The 21,793-nt window shown below is 45.5% G+C and overlaps 1 protein-coding gene across 1 annotated transcript in view; it reads right to left on the bottom strand.

Annotated features, from left to right (window-relative positions):
* Positions 1-21,793, bottom strand: part of TBXT (T-box transcription factor T) — an 81,498-nt gene that overhangs the window by 17,682 nt on the left and 42,023 nt on the right. Inside the window, exon 5 of the mRNA XM_029596797.1 lies at positions 7,708-7,763. Within this exon, the coding sequence (XP_029452657.1) occupies positions 7,708-7,763 (56 nt within the window). The remainder of the gene's footprint in view (positions 1-7,707; positions 7,764-21,793) is intronic.

Raw genomic sequence — 21,793 nt, 5'->3', positions numbered from 1 at the left:
AAACAAAACAACTTTTACAGGTAAGTCACTTTGCTTTCTAGAAAGACAAGCAGTTCACCCAAGTCACATAAGCAAGATTCCTTAAGGGTTATTCTCAGATACAGAAGCAATGAGCAGCATTCACATCACGGAGTATCCACTTAAGGAGGTAGAAACCTGGCTGGTATCTGGATGGGAAGCTAAGGTATATCAAATAACTGGCAGGAGAAAATGATTCAGTCAAGCAGGCCAAATTCACAAATGTGAATCCCAGACCGAACCGTTAACTGCATATGATAAAAACAATTAGCAAAAAAGGGGGAACAGCCAAAATTACAGGCAGCAAACCTTTTGCTGGGTAAACATCTTTCTGGGTTTTTTTCCACAATTTTCGTAACATGAAAGAAGCCAAAATATGGACCCTTGGGGTCATGGAAGTGGACTCTAGCCTTCAAAAACAATGCAGAACAGAGTTGAAACATCCTGCCTGAAGCCCTGTAGTGAGATGTGAACATGTAGACTGAACTCCAAGCTACAGCCTTCAAATATCCTCAGTGGAGGTATATTTTAGTCAGATAACTCACTATGGCCCCCTAAGGTCAGGCCTGCCAGGACATAGCTGCAATTAGAAATGTTAGTTTGCCACAACAATCCCAAGTTTATTTGGGTCAAAAGAAACAAAAAAAATAAGTTAAGTGGACATTCTGTGTTTCAGTCCACTCTCATGTAGAAGACAGTTTTTGCAGCCCAAACAGTGGCTTGCTGACCTTTATGGAGATGTGGTGTCAAAATGTTAGAAAAAAAGATTGAGACCTAGATTCATCATTTTGCTATAAATTTCACATGCATGGTGCCCGTGAAAAAAAAAAAAAAAAAAAGACTTTAAGGCTCTCATATTAGCCAACTATTTATACCACTGTAGGAGGGTCAACTAGTAACGTGAGGTGATGTTTTGGTGGTGGTCTTGGTTTTGGGGGGCAGTTTTACATGCACAATCAGAGGTATGAACAGTACAGTACACATCAGTGAAGATTTGATGTGATTTGGAGTGAAGAAAGGTACACAAAGATGAGATGTGTACATTGTACTTTCATCCTAGTTTGATAGCAACTAGGTTGAGAGTACACTGTACACATCTCGTATTTGTGTATCTTTCCTCACTCCACGTCACATCAAATCTTCACTGATGTGTACTGTGTTCGTACCTCTGACTGCACATAAAATTTCCCCCCCTCCCCCAAACCCTAGAGCACCTCACCTCACATTACTAGTTGACTCTCCTACAGTGGTATAAAAAGTTGACTTATATTTGTGCCACCCCAGAAGCTCTCTCTCGAAATGGGATTTGATATATTTATCACAAATCCCGTTTCGGGCATATCGCACAGCATTATGCCAGGAAACAAGGTGTAGTTATTTATGGCATTAAAATGTGCGATAACGTGTATTATGCTATCGCATGCAATGTTAAACACCCCTCATTTTCATAAACTCTACCTAAACTCTTCCCTTTTGACTAAATTTTCAAAATTTGCATAACCATCTCACAATGGGCCAGATTTTCAAAGGGGTATGCGCGTAAGATATGCGCGTTACCCCCGAAAACCTGCCCGAAGTTCCCCTTGCGCGCGCCAAGCCTATGTTGAGTAGGCTCGGCGGCGCGTGCAAGCCCCGGGACGCGCGTAAGTCCTGGGGCTTTCCTGGGGGGCGTGTCGCGGCGGCGCGTCATCTGGGGGCGGGGCCAAGGCCTCCGAAACAGCTACCGGGCCAGGGAATCACGCAGCCGGCGCGCACGAGTTATGCCTGCTTCGAGCAGGCATAACTTCTGGAATAAATGTAGGGGGGGAGTTTAGATAGGGCTGGGGGGGTGGGTTAGGTGGGGGGAGGCGGAGGGAATGGAGGCAGGCTGCGCGGCTCAGCGCGTGCAGGCTGCCAATTTTGGGCAGCCTTGCGTGCACCAACCCTGGATTTTAATGGATACACGCGTATCTATTAAAATCCTGCATACTCTTGTTTGCGCCTGGTGTGCGAACAAAAGTACGCGTGCGCGTAACTTTGTAAAATCTACCCCAAAGCGTTTATCATGGGCGTTATCGCGGGCACTAGGGCCCTAACACCCGCAATAACACCTTAGCGCGATTTGATGAATAACCCTGTTAGATATTTTCTAACACATTATGCAAGAACTTGGGATGTACCAATCCAACTTTTTGTGATGAAGTTTTGTCACTAGGACCTGAAGTGCTACCAAATAGTCAACCTATGATGAATTTGACCATAAGGATTCAGAAGCTCAAATAAGGGTTTAATAAGCTGGGAGAGAACCAATTTTATGTCCCATGCTACTGCAGGAAGCTTGGTGGTGGGGGGGGGAGGGGTTGAATTGAAGCGAGCTGTACATAAATCTGACTGCAGGCTGTACAGAAATAGTATATCCTATATATTAGGATCACTGCAAGTGCACATATCACCAACAGACTTCAAAGGGGCGTGGGATAAACACTGTGGATCCATCAAGTCTACAGGGCGTGAATAAAGAGGAGGCAGCAAACACTGCACGGAGCGGCAGTAGCCACAGAGGCATTCACGGAGCGGGATGCCAGTGGTTGGAGTTCCACCTTCACGGAGTGGAAGGATGGAGGGCTGCCATCTCCAAAAAAACAAAAACAAAAAAAACAAACAAAAAAAAACAGAGATGGATAAGAGTATGGGGCAGGGGTGTGGCCTGCTTGTTACAGCAGTTGCTACCCCTAATTGAGCTGGATGTTCACTTGGATGCAGATACGGCGCTGCTCTCTACATTGGTGATGGGGTGGAGGGAAATTAGGGCTGGAGGGTACTGGAAGCCAATAGTAACAGGTGGGAGAGAGAAAAAGGGAAATAAAAAAAATGGATAAAGTGCATAGCTTGCTGGGCAGACTGGATGGGCCGTTTGGTCTTCTTCTGCCGTCATTTCTATGTTTCTAAGTTAGATATTCAAGTAGTTTGTGTGGGACAAGAGAATGGTACAAGAGCAAGGTCCTAGATCCAGGCTACAAACCTCCATTTAAAGCCATAAGAATTCAGACTCCTTTCTAAACAAAAGGAGTTTATGACATCTCAGCACCTAGGCTGTGAGGGTCAGACTGAATACTGATCAACAATCAGGGTTGGCCAACATCCCAACTTGATTGGTTTCTTTAGGAATAGGTCCCATGGGAGCAGATACCAGATCTGCCTTGGCCAAAAAGCAGCTATGAATATCTGTTCAATTTAAGTAAAGATTTTTGACCGGAGGAATGAGAATATGTACTGAAGACCTTACCCCCCCCAAAAAAAAAAGAATCTCCCATGTGAAAGGCCGGTGCATCCCAATAGGCAAAATAGGCGGTTGCCTAGGGTGCCAGGCATTAAGGGGTGGCAAAGAGTAACCATGTGGGGCTGCAAATGGAGCCAATCCCACTCACGGCCAAGAGTAGAGAATCAGCAGGCCATGAGCAGCACCTATCCTGCATACGACTGAGAAAAGCAGACACTCAGCAGGCCACGTGGCCAAGAGAAGCAGAGTCTCGTGGACTATGAGTGGAGTCTGTGTGTGTGTGTGAGAGGGATTGTGTGTGTATGAGAGAGCAATGGTGTTAGTGACAGAGGGAGGGAGCCTGCCTGGGTAAGGATTTGTGTGAATTTGACAAAGAACCTAAGTGTATAAGAGAGGGAGCCTGTCTGAGTAAATGTCAGAGCCAGGGCCTGGACTTGGGGGAGGGGAGGGCGCAAGGCAGAAATCTTGCCTAGGGCACCTAATATCCTTGCACTGGCCCTGGCCGTGTGTCTGCTTTTTCATCTCCTGGAGCAGGAAACTCATGTTCTTGTTATTACAGACATTTCAGATGTGTCCCACTCAGTCCTGTTCACTATATCCTAGTTCAGCAACCACATGCAAGGGTCCAGACTTTAATATCACAGGAGGTTTTCTTGCCAGGTATGTGGCTTAGCGTGAGCAATGGCTCAGTTCTACCCCTTTACAGACTAACAAGGGGATGGAATCTGTTCTTTCAGACCTCTGGGTATTTGGACAAGGACAGTTTTCTTGCCCACCTAATTTTTTGGAAGCATTTAGCATGTTTAGAAGTGCCTGCAATTCCATAAAGATTGGATCATCTCGCCAAGAGAAAATACTGTTTCCCATATACAAGTTTGACTATACAGTGTTTTGCATTTTTTCATATGCAAACATGCTACAAGTGCGACATGAACCATGGAAGCCACAAACCTCAGTCACAACAGATGCCAGTTCAGTGGGTGCTTAAATGCCCCCCCGTATTGAGCGGACTCATCCACTGTGACCAGGGATGGTCAAATTTGGGGAGTCTAGCACCACCATTCATGTTGAAGTTGGCTCCTATGACTGTATTGTAAGGAAGAGAAAATGTGTCCAGAGTTGTTTTTAGCAGAGTCCAGGTCAAATGGGATTTGGGGTAGTTTGACAAACCCTAGTGATTGCAGCACCTAAATGATGCTCCATATGGATTCATTTGTTCCTTTTTGAGATGTACTCTTGTCCAGTCAAATGTCAAATAGGGAAACACATGAGCTCCTGCTTTGCACAGAAATGTCAACATATTTTATAACCATTTTTGGATCTGCTGCTAGACCCAAGATAGCACATGATACTGGAGGTGCTATTTCCCAGTACAAATCTGAGATACTTCCTGCAAGCTGGATGTACCCTGCATGCATGCCTCCTGTACGATTATGGAAAAAAAAAAAGTTTTCCTTGCTCTGAAAGGCAATTACAATACCAAGCATAATCTTGGATTTTAAGGATTATGAAAAAATTCCTGAAAAAAAAAAAAGTATATGGTATGAAATCCATAATTATTGGACATAGAGAGGATGGGGGAACTATAGTATAAAATCCACAGTGTGTGTGTGTTTGGGGGGGGGGATGATGGCAATCTAGAGGGCCTCCCAATGATATAATCTGTAATTGTTCGTTTTTCAAAAGGACCTAATTGTCTCAGGTTACAAAAGGCCAACCGTTTATGAAAAATCTCAGACTCCTTCCTACAGAGAGGTCATCTGCACTGAGCCTGAAAACCAACTATCCCTTTTTGGCTGGGTGGCTTTGTGGTTGACTGCTTCTCTGTTGGCAAGGGCTGGGATGTTGCTTTTGCATAAAAAAACGGCTTATGAGGCAGTCCACTGCAGAACCTCCGATGTGGGTGGTTTGAGTTTGAAACATGCTGTAGTCTCACGATGAGCCGTCTGTCCTTCTCTCCAAAGCAGTTACCCTCACCGCACAGCACATCCATGAGCCTTTCCTGCACATTTTCCTTGATGCCTATAAACCATAAGAATAGGTAATGCCATGCTGGGTCAGGCCAAGAGCCATCAAAGTCCAGCATCCGTCCAGCTGTGGCCAATCTGGGTTACAAGTACCCAGCAGATCCCAGAAAGGAGTTCTATTCATAGTTCCCACTGCCAGAAATCACCATGGCTTTCCCTTGTCTACCTAGCTCATGTTTATGGTCTTCCAGAACTTGTTCAAATCTTAAAACCTGCCAAATTAGGTGCCTAGAGCACATCTGGCAACAGATTCCACAGCTTGATTGTGCAGAAAGGGGAAAAAGTACTATGACATTTTAAATCTGCTGGTTACATTTGATGAATGCACCCCCTTGTTTTAATATTTGAAAGAGTAATCAGTCATTTGTTTCTCCACACTCATGATTTTATAAGCTTGTCTTAGCTGTCTTCCAAGCACCAAAGAACACACGTATCTTATAAAATCCGGGTTCGGCGCGCGCAAGGGGGTGCACATTTGTGCACCTTGCTCGGGCAGAGCCCTGCGCACACTGCCCGTTCCCTCAGAGGCCGTTCCGAAATCTTGGAAAGAGCCTAGGAATTCGACTAATTTCTCCCTCAAAGCCAAGTAGAATTCGTCAGCCTATTGGAGAATGGTTAGGAGTGCCAGAAGCACTTGGGCTGTATGACCTGTACAGGCCGAAGGAAAGTTCCCTCCGAGGCCGTGCCAAAATCGAAGCGGCCTCGGAGGGAACTTTCCTTCGGCCTCCCCCCACCCCCCTACCTTTATCGCAAAAGTTACGCCTGCCTGGGGCCGCCGCGCAATTCCCCGGGCTGGGAGCGAATGCGGAGGCCTCGCCCACGAAATGCCCCCGGGCCGGAACCACGCCCATGGCCATGCCCCCGGAACACCCCTGAATGTTGCGCCGCTGCGACACCCCCCCCCCCCCCCACAGGAAAGCCCCAGGACTTACGCGTGTCCCGGGGCATGCTCAGGGGGGTTTGAAAGGGTTACGCGCATAACGTATGCGCGTAACCCTTTTAAAATCTACCCCATTGTGCCATAGGTTCTTGTCTGGAGCTCTGAAGACAAACTTTAGCATGGAAGGCTGAGGTCACCTCCAGGCTCAATTTAGGAGAGTGCCAAATTTTCTGCACTTTTATGCTCTTGGAGCCAAAATAGTGGCCTGATGCTTTAGAGCTCCTGCTCAACAAGTTTCTGGTTTCACACTCTAGCATCCAGAGCCCTCATATTTTGCTCCTGAGGCCCATTCTCATGTGCTGCCAAAGAGGTCAACAGCCCAGTCTTTGCACCAGACAAATGTGGCTTCATGGTCTATACTGAGCCTTAAGTGCAGCTACATGCAAACTGGATTTGTTTTTGATAAAATAGGTGACGTCCAAACTGCTTAAGGGTGACATTTATGTGTAGATATTGTATCCTGAAGTGTTGTAGTCTTTCCCTAAACACTATGGGGCCAGATTTAAAAGTCCTTCGTGCGAACATCCAGAGGATTTATGCGCGTGTGCGGAGGGGGTTTACATGCACCAGGCCAATTTTATAAAGGCCCCGGCGACGCGTACCCCCCCCATGCTGTGCCGGGGATCGCGCGCCGGCAGTTGGCCAGCGTGCGCAACTTACTTCAGCCCCAGGCTGAAGTTAGTCTTGAAATAAAAAAAAAAAGAAGAGAAAGGTAAGGGGGAAGGGCAGGGAGGTAGGGGAAGGTGGGGTGGGGGGATAGGAAAGTTCCCTCCGAGGCTGCTCCGATTTCAGAGCGGCTTGGAGGGAAAGGGAGAAGGGCAGCGAGGCTCGGTGCGCGCAAGGTGCACAATGTGCACCCCCTTGTGTGCGCGAACTCCGATTTTATAACATGTGAGCGCATGTTATAAAATCAGGCGTACATGTGTGTGCACCAGGTAGCGCGCACACATGTGCGACCCGTATGCAGGTTTAAAAATGTACCCCATAGCAACTTTATAATAGTCTGATTAACATCTTCCATTTGCACTTAGGGCAGAACATTAAGCCACTGTGACATTGATTGCAAAAAAAAAAAGGTCAGGTTAGATAACCAAAAAACCTGAATAAAATGATTGATACAGCCTATGAACCTGCAACAATGAAAGAAAAGATCCATGCTGGCAGAACAAAGAATTAAACAAAACCTATGACAAGGCTTTCTTTTTGAAGAGAAGCAGTGCATACATCAGGGCTGCTAAGCTCATGTGTGCCAACGCCAGCAGATGAAAACAGAGGGGAAAAGGGCTGTAGCATTGTGATATCTCCTGTGCATGTACGATAAAGATCTTTACGTCTTGCTGGAAAGCTAGTACAGATGTCAGTTTGACAGTCACGTGACCCACTTGTAGGACCTCAATGAACTGCTTGCCTTCAGAGGAAAATCACAACATATAAAGAACAGTTGCAGAAAATAAAAAACTTACATTGTGAATAAGCAGACTGTTGATCTACTTCATCCATCATGTCCTTGTGATCACTTCTGCCAAATAAACCATGTTTGTTAAGTAACACATGCTCCCACAGGGTAGTGTTCCACTGCAGACTTGACGCTTCATAAGACAAATTGTGTTATGTACATCTCTTCCTTGGGACAGATGGTCTATCTTAAGTTCTTGTTGTGAATAAATGGCAAGTCCTTATGCCCTGTTCCAAGCCACTAAAAGCCCCCTGGTCGATAAGCTATTCTTAATCAGGGGAGAAAATCTAAAAAAAACCTATCACCCCAGGGGTAGCCCAATCCACACCAGTCTTCTTCACCTGGCCTAAACAAGGCTTCAGTCAGAATGGAATACTTGCCTACCATGTGCTGAGACAGAATACTGGTAGGCTAAGTACGGCACAGGTCCCCATAAAGGGTCATGTCAAGCCATTTGTCTCCATTTGCTGGCTAGGAAGCATAACACATGCATTTAGCCTAGTTTGGCTGGATGAGAAGGAAAGGCTGGGTCTAGCATGAATCATTTACTATAAATGCTTTACAATCATGCACAGAATGGAGGCCACAGTCAGGTCGGAAAACCAGTCTGTCATCTATCATCTAGACTTAGAGATTCAGAGGAAGGTGAAAATGCATTGCAGAAGCAAGGTCAGTTTGGCAATTTCCTCTTGCCACCATACTGCAATTGTATTTGCCACCTGTATCCATACCACCCCCTACAGCTGGAGACCACCCTTTTACCCATGAGAAACTTTCACCAAAGGGATGCAGACACCTGAACAGACTGCCAGCAGAGGTACAGAGCCAACAATAGCAAAATACAAACATGCATAGGACAAATAGAGGAGACGTTAGTGATAGGGAGATGGTAATAGGGAGTAACGACAGATTAAATTGTGGCAGGACAGTAAGCAGGCAAAACTGAGCAAACTAGGAAGGTCAAAAGGTCCTTATCTGCAGATCTTTTATTACCTTATGAAATATTTGGAATGGTAATTTAAGTTACTATTTCAGCTCAAGAATCCTTTTGTTGATTCTGGGATAGACACCCTGTAAGGATCCCTTCCTATGTTTATACAGCATAGTTGTCCCCATCCAGTCAGTTTTCCTAAAGTCAATAGCCCCATCTGGACAATCTAGCATATATAGAGAGACCTTAATTTATGGTTCATTTATTTTCCTGGTAAAATCAGTGTTTATTCAATACAAACATGAGAACAATTAATGGAAAAATATTGGCGTTTTTAATGGACTGAAGCCAGGACAGTAAAAGTTAAGCAGATTAGAATCCTAGAGACACTTCCCCAAACTATGAAGAAAGCCATACAACTTTAAAATTAAAGAGCCTGCTGACTGAATAACCTAATCCCAACATCCTCAATTCTTCCTACTTTTCCCCTCTCCCTAGCATTTCTCCTCCCCGCCTCACCTGGTTTTATCTTATCTTCCTTCTCTCCCTCCCCCCCCCCCAGCATCTTCTTTTCATCACACCTCAGTGTCCCCTTCTCTTCTCCCATCCTCTCAGGACAGTTTCCTCTGCCCATCCTCTCATCAGCTCCAGTGGCAGCTTTGGGCTTCCTTCCCAACACCAACTCTGGGAATCCTGCCAACACAACCTTAATATTTACTCTGGCCTTCCTTCCAGTTTTGGTGATAGATCCAAGTCTCCCTCTGCCACCGTGGGAATGTGCTTGTGGCTGCACCACACGTGCATGCTGCTCCAGCACTTCACCTCCATGCCCCACTGTTTGTCTTCTAGGGGAGAAGTTGCTGGAAAGAATCATGGGCCTACGGTTTTGTTTTTGAAATTCAGATGAAATTACAGTTTAAACCAATGTGTACCTTTACAAGCGCCTGGTAGTTTCAGGGAAAAATCAGTTTAAAACTAAAAACTGATGGCCTGATCCTACACAAGCCTTTTGTCCCCTTTTGCAAATCTGGCTCTTTTTGTAAGTGCCGAAAACACATATTCCAAAGTGAGCTGACAAAGACCTTACACAGAATCCATATTACCGAATTTTTCATTCCATAAGACACACTTTTTTTCCCCAAAAGTGTGGGGGGGGGGGAAATGTCTGTGCGTCTTATGGAGCGAATGTAGCATCACAGACCTCACGAAACCTCTCACTCAGCAGTTAGCCCAGTTAGGGCATTAAAAATAAAAGAGCTCACCATTTCGCCACAAATCGGCTCCGTTTTCGGGCGGGGGACAGGCACGCAGCGTGGCTTACCGTGATTGACAAGTCAGTATGGCATGCCGTGCTGTGTGCCCGTCCCCCGCCTGAAACGGAGCCGGTTTGCGGCGAAACGGTGAGCTTTTTAGTTTAATGCCCGGTTTGGTATGCCGTGCTGTGCGCCTGTCCCCCACCTGAAAACGGAGCCAATTTGCGACGAAATGGTGAGTTTTCTATTTTAATGCCTGAACCGGGCTAACCGCCAAGGGAGAGGTTTCACCACCGCTGGAAGGCAGCTGCTAACGTGGCATTTCAGATCCTGCCTCCCCCCCCCTCTCCCCAGCGGAAGCGCTACAGAGCGCAGGAGCCAGAGCAAGCAGGTGCAGGCATCCTGCCGAAGGAGGGACAAAAGGCAAAGAGCAGCACAAGAGCCTGGAGCCACTGCTGGTAAGGTGGGGGGAATGCTGCTACGTTGTGGATGAGGGGTGAGAGAGAGGGAAATTCTTGGCAGGGGAGAGAGGGATTTGCATACAGAGGGGAGGTAGAGACGGAGATGCTGCTGAGTGGGTGGATTGGAGAAGGGGATTGGGTGAGAGCCATAAAGTGTTCTTTCAGTTCTACAATAAATTTGCTTATTAAAATATTAATCTGCTTAATATTTTTTTTTACTGTCCTGACTTCTGTGCACCAAAATATACAGGTATTTTGATATTTACTGGTACCTGGAAAAATGAGTACGGTAATACGGTATTTCCCAACTGATTTTTCTCATTTTTGAGAGAAAATCCAGGAAAACAAAAATAAAAAACAAGGCCCCTAAAATTGATCTAAGAAAATCCATTTTTCAGTAGCATTCTGTAAATCACACCAAGGCTGGCTGTACATTTCCCATCCGTAGAAGGCACGACTGTGTGCCTCACAACACCTCGGATATGCAATGATAGGAAAGCAGCATCGATCCAGCCATGTTGGCAAACTGGAAGTTTGTTGACCAACCTGACACCTGTCGGGAAATTCTGCAGGGACGATGGTTTGGCTATGGCAGTATTATGTGGACCTATAATACACAATAAGAATGATGAGGGAGGACCATCTTAGATTTTTAATATTCATTTTTTGTCTTTGACTCCTCCCTGAGGCATTTTTGCTTTTGAGAGGTGGCAGCGTTTCTGTAGAATAGACTTTCCTTTTTAGTCCCAAATCTCGCCCTTCTCCCAGCACGTCCCGCAGCTACGCCCAGACACTGCTGTCCCCTCTGTGCTGTCTTAGAACCCAGTGGGAAAGAAGCAACTGCGTGTTGGAGGGAGTGGTGCGCTATTGGAAGGATCGGTGGGCGGGTGCAGGCTTTCCTTTAGCTGCCCCACGTGCCTGCTCCAGCCTCTACCTGCTTGCCGTGCATGAGTGCATTTCCCTCCTGCAGACTGACAGTTCTTTCATTACTGTATTTTCTTGCAGAAAAATACCACAGTCTCGTGCTACAGACAAAGATGTCAAAGCAGAAAAGGCTAACATATAAAATTCCTTTTAAACTGGAGGTAGTAAAATATGCTAAGGAACATGGAAACAGAGCAGCGAAGAAACATTTTGGGCCACCTCCAACTGAAAAAATAAGGGAGTGGAGGAAACAGGGGGATTAGCTGCAAAAAGCAGATAAAAGTAAGTACGCTTTTCGTGGGCATGCTGCAAAGTGGCCACAGCTAGACGTGGACATGAAAGAATGGATCACACATCACAGGAATAATGGCTTCTCAGTCTCTGCAAAAATGATAATATATGAAGCCAAACGCGTTGCTATGCACACCAAAACTAGAATTGCGCAAAAAATGCCAAAAGAATATGAATCAAAGATTGTGTCTTTTCACAAATTTGTGATTGATGCTAAGAAAAATGATTTGAAATTGGCCAAATTGGGAATATGGATGAAGTCCCGCTAACCTTTGATGTGCCATCTAACAGGACTGTTGATCTGAAAGGTGCCAAAACCATAACCGTGAAAACCTCAGGACATGAGAAAACCCATTACACGGTTGTGATGTCCTTATATGCAGATGGCACCAAACTGCCACCGATGTTAATTTTCAAAAGGAAAAACATGCCAAAAGAAGCGATCCCACAAGGAGTTGTTGCGCATGTTCATGAGAAAGGATGGATGGACGAAAATGGAAAGAGAGTATGGGTTGAAAAAGTGTGGTCCAAGCATCCCGGAGGGGTTCTGAAAAAACCTGCCCTATTGGTGCTTGACCAGTTTAGAGCACATATTAGCGAAACCACAAAAAAGCGCTTTAAAGAAGACGTGAAGACTCATCTAGCTGTAATTCCTGGGGGGGTCTTACCAGCCAGTTGCAACCTCTCGACGTTTCCATCAACAAACCGTTTAAAGTCTTGATGAGAGAAGAGTGGAACAAATGGATGGCTGCTAGTAATCATGATCTGACACCTACTGGACAAATGAAGAGGCCCACTGTCACTCAAGTTTGTGAATGGATGAAAACATCATGGCAGTCAGTGAAGGATGAAACCGTTGTACGGTCATTCAAAAGATGTGGCATTAGCAATGCCTTAGATGGCACTGAAGATGATATGATATATGAAGATAGCAAAGAAAGTGATTCCAGTGATTGTGAGCAACTGAGCTTCATAAATTCTGACACTAGTGATGAGTTCTTGGGGTTCCCAGACAACTAGAAGTACTTTAACGTTCAAGTCTCTCATTTACCAATGACAGTGATGATGGCTGTTAATACTGCTGTTCACTTTACATTGTTGAAATAATATTTTATTAAATATTTTAGCACACCATTTGGTTCAGAATATTTTTTTTTCTTATTTTCCTCCTCTAAATCCTAGGTGAGTCTTATGGTCAGGTGCATCTTATAGTGTGAAAAATACGGTATATTGACCTGCTGATAGTTCACTAGTCAGCCACTCAGTATTTCAAAAGGCCACTTGCAACTTGATCTGCACCCATGCAGATCAAAGGCTACAGAAAAAGCCGCCAATCTCATTTCTTCATATTAACGCGACCATATATCCCCAGTTTAGTAGGACATATTGCTCGCTCCTAAACCCAGGCAGATTCCTCTCAACAGCAAAATTCCTTATCTTTCCTAGTTTCTCTTCAGTCTAGTTACCAGGTTCTAATACAAATCCTGTTGATTACAGAAACTACATAGGCCCATCCCCAATCCTGCCTGGGTCATACCATATGTTTTGTAGGTTTCCTCCATCAAATAAGAATTCTAACGAGATACATTTCTTTAATATCAGCTTTTCATGCTACTAATGCTTTCAGTAGCAAACTCCTTCACAAGTTCACATACTTCAAGGGTTTTAAAAACTACACTGGACACAATTCTTAGGACACAGACAGTTTCAGCCCCCCAAAAAAAGATCAAAAATGCAAACAACTTCATTCTCTTTAGCTAACCCACTGTACACATGAAAATAGGAAATTAGAGGGAAAGAACTTGCCATATATCAGGCCGATTCAGTAAAAGTTGCGCACAGCCACTCTCCTGTGTGCGCAATTCAGTATTTAAATGAGGGCCCACGGTAAAAAGAGGTGCTAGGGACACTAGCGCGTCCCTAGCACCTCTTTTTTGATAGGAGCGGTGGCTGTCAGCGAGTTTGATAGCCGACGCTCAATTTTGCCGGCATCTGTTCTCAAACCTGACAGCCACAGGTTCGGAAACCGGACGCTGGCAAAATTGAGCGTCCGGTTTCAACCCGCGAGCTGATTTAAATTTTTTTTTTTTTTTAAATCTTACTTTTTACTGCTTTTCTGTACACTTTCCCGGTGCCGGCAGAAATTAACGCCTACTTTTGGGTTGGTGCTAATTTCTGAAAGTAAAATGTGCGGCTTGGCTGAACATTTTACTTAGTGAATCGCGTGGGAATAACTAATAGGCCCATCAACATGCATTTGCATGTTGTGGGCGCTATTTGTTTCGGGGGGGTGGGGGGGGTGGACGCATATTTTTGACGCGCTATTACCCCTTACTGAATAAGGGGTAAAGCTAGCGCGTCAAACGCGTGTCCAAACGCAGGTTAACTGTATCGGCTGTATGAAAGGGAAGTCAAAAAAGTAACAGATGCTATAAAACCCAAATGCTCAAAAGTTTAAACACATGTTTTTAAGCAAGTAGGGATTTATGATGTGCACATTCACTCTTCTGGAAAAGAGCTAGTGAGAAATATGGGCAAGCCACACGTGAAAACAAAAATACCATGCTAAGTCAGTCCAACAGTCCAGCAATCTCAGACAGTGGCCAATCTAGGCCACTTGACAGACTACATTCTTTGGCAACATTCTGTCGCATAATTGCGCAATAACTGTTTTAATTCTACAAGTTAGGACTAGGACAGTTCCCAAACCTATCCTGGAGGACCCCCAGCCATCTGCATGCACTGCCTCCATAGCATGCAAACTCATATGCATATTCATTGTTGATATCCTGAGAACCCGACTGGCTGGGGGTCCCCCCAGGATACGTGTGGGAACCTCTGGACTAGAAGATTATGAAGCTATTTGAAATAACTTGTTAACTAGCTTCACACCAATCAGGATTTTATGAAAGCACCATATCTTCCTCTCCAAGCTGAAAAGCCTTAACCTGCTTAGCCATTCTTCAGAAGGGAGCTGTTCCATATGCTCACTTGTGTGGCTCTTCTCTGTACTTAGTTCTACTTAATCTTTGATATGGGGCAATATTCAAGCTGTGGCTACACCATGAGCATAAAGAGGCATTGTTAGGAACATAAAGAGTAATTTTTTTACTTGATGCCAGAGCTGTTCTTGGCCCCATGTTTCAGAGGTCCCAATGTGTATGCTGTATTTATTTAAAATTATTTATATACCATTTTTATACTCAGTAGTAGTCAGAACGGTTTACATAATTAAATAACATGCATAATAAAAGGCCTAAGACAAAACATAAAAAGTAAATAAAAATTTTTTTAAATAAAGATCAAGACTCAAACTATCAAATCGGGGGGGGGGGGGATGCAGGGAGAGAAGAAAATCAAAATGTTAAGGGTAGTTAGAATGGTGGGAGTTAGATATCAATTAGGTGTGTTTAAGTGGTGGTACATGCATTAAATGCATTCCTTAACAGGAAGGTTTAAGTTCTTTTTAATCTCCTTCAGGTTTGAGAGTTGTCTCAAATTTTCAGGGATAGCATTCCAAAGTTGGGGGCCACCAATAGAAGGCATGTCTTCTTGTAATGTCTAATCTGGAAACTTTGATTATGGGTACTTGTAGCAAATTTTTATGCGTAGACCTCCATTTGCAAAGTTGTGTACTTAACCAGGATGATGTATCATTATATATGAGATTAGGAATAGTTGTAAGAATTTTGTATTTTATTCTGTAATCGATGGGTAACCAGTGTAGCTTATATAGAACAGGGGTGATGGGATCTCTGTGGGATTTGCCAGATAGAATCCGAGCTGCTGCATTTTGTACTAATTGTAGTGGGTGAATCACATTATCGTGTAGACCAAATAGCGCGTTACAATAATCAAGGCCGCTAAAAATTAAAGATTGTAAAGTTGTTCTAAAGTCATCTGGGTATAATAGATGGCATAAGCGCTTCAACATGTGAAGTTTAACGAAAGTTGTTTTGGTTTTTTTTACAGTCATAGAAATGTGGTGTGTCATTCATAGGCTGGAATCTACAATTACTTCTAGATTGAGCTTTTGAAATGATTGGTATCAGCGTACCATCTAGATCAAGTTGTGATGGGGGGCCACAAGCAGAGTGGGGGATTGAAGACAGATGAATGATTTCAGTCTTAGCAGTACTGAGTTTTAAACAATTATGAGAGAGCCAGCTTTTGATAGTATTAATGTATGGGCATACGATAGCAAGAGTACTGGACCATGACAAAGAATATGGAATGAAACTGAACATCATCCGTGTAAATTTTAAATTGTATTCCTAAATTGTTTAGCATATAGCACAAGGGTAATAAATGTTGGAGAGTGGCAGATAAGGTTGAGCCTTGCAGAACACCCAAAGATATTGTGTAGTGATCAGAAGAATTACAGCCAATGTTTGATTGGTTTCATTTATTTCTAACAAATCGAACCTATTAAAAACAGTACCAGTTATACCGATGGTATTTAATCTTGAGAGTAAAATTGAGTGATCTAGAGTATCGAATGCGGCACAGATGTCAAGGAGGATCAATATGTAATCTATATTGGCATCAAAGCCTTTAAATATTGTATCAAATGATGAAAGTAATAAGGTCTCAGTGATGTGTCCTTTTCTAAACCCATGTTGATTTGGGTGGAGGAGATCATTGTCATTCAAATAATTTTTAAGTTGATGAAGTACTATTGATTCAGACATTTTGGCCAGTGTAGATAGATGCAATGGGGCGCAAATTATTGAAATTTGTGATCTCCTCGTTTTTCTTTTTTGGTATCGTTTGTTTGAAGGAGCTGGGGCATTCACCAGAACCAAGCGATTGATTTACCAGGTTTGCGAGAAAATCACTTATCAAGTCTGCCGAAGTTTTTAGATATTGACCGTGACAGGGATCAAACGGTGGTGATGAGATTTTTATCTTGTGATGAGCTCTGTCCCTGTTGTCACTTGTTTTGTGAGCATTAGCAGGCCAAGAGTTGTGGCAGCACTGAATACTAGACAGACACATGCTGTTCAGCATCTGGGTTCCCTGCCTCCACTAACCTACTGGAGGAGAACCTGCTCTGACATAATAGCCCTGGGCCCTTCACTCTCCACCCCCCCCCCCCCCCCACACAGGTCAGTCCTTACTCCTGCAGACTGAGTTGAAGATTTTGGTGTATTGGTCTACAATGACTCCAAGCTCTTCTCCTAAATAGCAAGTCATAACGTGGAATCCATTATGTTCTTAATAGGGATTTTACTTCCTTGTGTGCCTAATCTTATTTGTCTACATTTTATCTGATATTCAGTTTCTCAGTCTGCGTATGTTTTAGCTACTTTGAATAATTGTAAGAACATAAGAAATTGCCATGCTGGGTCAGACCAAGGGTCCATCAAGCCCAGCATCCTGTTTCCAACAGAGGCCAAACCAGGCCACAAGAACCTGGCAATTACCCAAACACTAAGAAGATCCCATGCTACTAATGCAATTAATAGCAGTGGCTATTCCCTAAGGGGGTAATTTTCAAAAGGAGTTACATGCGTAAATGTAGCTACTATTGTAGCAATTTTCAAAAGCCATTTACTCAAGTAAAGTGCACTTATGTGAGTAAATTCTATAGACAAGTCAATGGCATATATTGTAGCAATTTTCAAAAACCCACTTACTCAAGTAAAGTGAATTTACTCCAGTAAACCTGGTTTTTACTCTAGTAAATGCTTTTTAAAATCAGGCCCTTAGTAAACTTGAATAGCTGTTAATGGACTTCTCCTCCAAGAACTTATCCAAACCTTTTATGAGCCCAGCTACACTAACTGCACTAACCACATCCTCTGGCAACAAATTCCAGAGCTTTATTGTGCATTGACTGAAAAAGAATTTTCTTCGATTAGTCTTAAATGTGCTACTTGCTAACTTCATGGAATGCCCCCTAGTCCTATGTGTGATGGTAAATGGAACTCTCTGAAGAGAGAGCGGTTTTAAACGGTGTACCGCAAGGATCGGTGTTGGGACCGGTCCTGTTCAATATCTTTGTGAGCGACATTGCAGATGGGATAGAAGGTAAGGTTTGTCTTTTTGCGGATGACACTAAGATCTGCAACAGAGTGGACACACCGGAAGGAGTGGAGAGAATGAGACGGGATTTAAGGAAGCTGGAAGAGTGGTCGAAGATATGGTAGCTGAGATTCAATGCCAAGAAGTGCAGAGTCATGCATATGGGGAGTGGAAATCCGAATGAACTGTATTCGATGGGGGAGAAAGGCTGATGTGCATGGAGCAGGAGAGAGACCTTGGGGTGATAGTGTCTAATGATCTGAAATCAGCAAAACAATGTGACAAGGTGATAGCTAAAGCCAGAAGAATGCTGGGCTGCATGAGAGAGGAATATTGAGAAAGAAAAGGGAAGTGATTATCCCCTTGTACAGGTCCTTGGTGAGGCCTCACCTGGAGTACTGTGTTCAGTTCTGGAGACTGTATCTCCAAAGAGACAGAGACAAGATGGAGGCGGTCCAGAGAAGGGCGACCAAAAATGTGGAGGGTCTTCAAATGACTTATGAGGAGATATTGAAGAATCTAAATATGTACACCCTGGAGGGCGACGTTGAAGGTCGGATAAAGCCCTTGGCGAGGTTCTCAGCAATGTATTCAGACATTGCTTTGGTTTCAGGTTGTGATAGTGGATACACCCTGCCTCGGGGTGGAGTTGCCCCAGACACCAGTTCGATGGCGCAATTGAAAGGACGAGGTTGGGGAAAAAATTCTGCTTTTTCCTTAGAAAATACGTCCGTGTAGTCCGCATAATGACTGGGAGTGTGAGCCAAGGGAATGTGCTGGACTGGTAGAGACTTGATACAAGATTTGACGCAGTGAGGACTCCATTGGGTAATTTGCAAATCGCTCCATTGGATCACTGGAGAGTGCTGCTGGAGCCAGGGTAGGCCAAGGACCACCGGATGAACTGAATTCTCCAGAACCAAAAATGAGATCTCCTCAAAATGTAGGATCCCGGTCTGCATGATCAGTGGTACAGTCTCGGTAGAAATGTGGCCAGGCAGGCAGGTACCTTGTATGGAAGTAATCCGTAAAGGAGGCTCCCGGGATTGTGTGGCCAGGCGGAGCTGATGTACAAGATTGGCAGCGATGAAGTTCCCTCCTGCCCCAGAGTCAATGAATGCCTGAGTCTTGAAAGACCCTCCGGGATATCTGAGGGTTATAGAAACGGTACATAGAGGAGCAGCATTCAAACAACCTAGGAGACACTCCTCCCTTACTCCTAGGCATGGGAGTTTCCCGCTCGCTCTTTGCACTGAGTGAGGAAGTGACCTTTGCCCCCGCAGTACAGGCACAAACCCATACTACGGCGGCGCCGCCTTTCTTCAGGTGTCAGGGATGCTCTTCCCAGCTGCATGGGCTCCTCGGATGTGGCTTCTGTGGACGTGCTAGCCCCCCGTGGGCCCGGTGGGAATGGGCGAGGAGAGGTTGGAGCCAGCGGAACTAAACGGCGGAGAGGACGCCCCTCTTTGGCCCTCTGCTGAAGGCGGCGATCGATGCGGCCAGCCAGTTCGATGAGAGCATTGAGGTCCTCCGGAAGGTCTCGAGCCGCCAATTCGTCTTTTATCCTTGCAGCAAGTCCCTCTAAGAAGATTCCACGGAGGGCGTCGTCCCGCCATCCGACCTCCAGTGCGAGGGTACGGAACTCCAAAGCATAATCGGCCAGGGGCCGAATTCCCTGCCTGAGTTGGAGCAATTCGGAGGTTGCGGAGGTCGGGCGAGCTGGTTCAAAGGCTGCCTTGAAATCAGCTACGAAGACATTCAAGTCGTTCAGAGCCGGGTCGTTCTTCTCCCAAATAGGAGATGCCCAGTTCAGAGCCCGACCGTCCAGCAGTGAGAAGATGTAGGCCACCTTGACGGCGTCCGAGGGGAACTGGTTGGGCAGGAGAGTGAACCTTACGAAGCATTGGTTCAGAAAGCCTCTGCAAGCCTTGGAATCTCCCGCGTACCGTGCTGGCGCAGGGAGTTGCGTAAGAGTGTGAAGGGTCACCACCGGAGCCGGAACCGAGTCCGGTGCTGGTGCTGGCGGACCAACATCCATCCGAGCGGCCAGTTGCTCCACAGTGACAGCCAGGTTGTCCAAGACCTGTTGCTGCTGTACTAGCCGTTGAGCCAGTCCGGGAATGGCTTGAAGGCTAGCGAGGTCTGCCGGATCCATGGCCTTGCAAACTGTTGTAAATCCAGAAGTGGATCCTTGGGCCGACCGTTGATGAAAGACGGTCAGGAGGCAGTTCAGGTCAGCAGGCAGACAGGTAGACTGGCAGGCAGGCAGGAAGGCTGGCAGGCAAGCAGGTAAGCAGCTTTCTTGGTAACTGTGTTGCAAGGCAAGGAAACCTAGGAGACGCCAGGTTTAAATCCCCCCAGCATCTGATGTCACAGAAGGAGGTGACGTCATAGGAGGCGTGTCACAACAGATAGTAGGATTAAATGGGCAATTTTCTCAGTGGAAGGGAGTGGGCAGTGGAGTGCCTCAGGGATCTGTATTGGGACCCTTACTTTTCAATATATTTATAAATGATCTGGAAAAATACGACGAGTGAGGTAATCAAATTTGCAGATGATACAAAATTGTTCAGAGTAGTTAAATCACAAGCAGATTGTGATAAATTGCAGGAAGACCTTGTGAGACTGGAAAATTGGGCATCCAAATGGCAGATGAAATTTAATGTGGATAAGTGCAAGGTGATGCATATAGGGAAAAATAACCCATGCTATAGTAACACAATGTTAGGTTCCATATTAGGTGCTACCACCCAAGGAAGAGATCTAGGTGTCATAGTGGATAACACATTGAAATCGTCGGTTCAGTGTGCTGCGGCAGTCAAAAAAGCAAACAGAATGTTGGGAATTATTAGAAAGGGAATGGTGAATAAAACGGAAAATGTCATAATGCCTCTGTATCGCTCCATGGTGAGACCGCACCTTGAATACTGTGTACAATTCTGGTCGCCGCATCTCAAAAAAGATATAATTGCGATGGAGAAGGTACAGAGAAGGGTGACCAAAATGATGAAGGGGATGGAACAGCTCCTCTTTGAGGAAAGACTAAAGAGGTTAGGACTTTTCAGCTTGGAGAAGGGACAGCTGAGGGGGGATATGATAGAAGTGTTTAAAATCATGTGAGGTCTAGAATGGGTAGATGTGAATCTGTTATTTACTCTTTCAGATAATAGAAAGACTAGGAGGCACTCCATGAAGTTAGCATGTGGCACGTTTAAAACTAATTGGCGGGGGGACAAGCGAAGGAGAGAGGAGTTGGCCGTTCGCTTGCTGAGGCCTCCCAGGTGCCGGGAACCCAGTATTGACATCCCTCCGGTGAGAACAGCTGAGTCGCGGCGAGTGACGTCAGCTGGGCGGGACTACCTCCTATAAGACCGGGGGTAGAGCAGAGCCTCGTCGGGGACAAGCGAAGGAGAGAGGAGTTGGCCGTTCGCTTGCTGAGGCCTCCCAGGTGCCGGGAACCCAGTATTGACATCCCTCCGGTGAGAACAGCTGAGTCGCGGCGAGTGACGTCAGCTGGGCGGGACTACCTCCTATAAGACCGGGGGTAGAGCAGAGCCTCGTCGGGGACAAGCGAAGGAGAGAGGAGTTGGCCGTTCGCTTGCTGAGGCCTCCCAGGTGCCGGGAACCCAGAATTGACATCCCTCCGGTGAGAACAGCTGAGTCGCGGCGAGTGACATCAGCTGGGCGGGACTACCTCCTATAAGACCGGGGGTAGGGCGGTGCCCCGCTGCCGCCGGTGTGTCGCCTAAGCCGCGCGTGCCGAAGGCGCGCGCGGCTTGGTCCGGCTTAGTCCGGCTTAGTCCGGGGGAGTCCGGGGTCCGGGGCATATTTCTTTTTGTTTACCTCATGGGAAGAAAAAGGAAAGCGAAAGTCGCAACTTCGTCTCCGGTGCCTTTTCATCGCACTGGCCCGATGGACCATCACGTGACAAGACGGATGGAAACGCCAACTGAGGACAGTGTGGAAGCTGTATCCCTGGCTTCCTTAAGTCCTGGCGAAGGACAGAGATCTCCACCGCAACCGAATTCAGAACTGGTAGGAGCAGTTCATGAGGATTCATGCTTGACAACACAAGCAGTAATCTCACGAACTGAAAACAATGATTATGTTATAAATTCCGTAGAAATTAAGCTCCCAGTTGAAATTGAAAGTAATATTAGTCCTAACGAAATATCTGACAATATTACACTATTAGATCTAGGGCGG

This window comes from Rhinatrema bivittatum, chromosome 3 (genome assembly GCF_901001135.1).
Source record: "Rhinatrema bivittatum chromosome 3, aRhiBiv1.1, whole genome shotgun sequence".
Classification (NCBI taxonomy): domain Eukaryota; kingdom Metazoa; phylum Chordata; class Amphibia; order Gymnophiona; family Rhinatrematidae; genus Rhinatrema; species Rhinatrema bivittatum.
The sequence above is the reverse complement of the archived record's forward strand: the minus strand, read 5'-3'. Positions and strand labels throughout refer to the sequence as shown.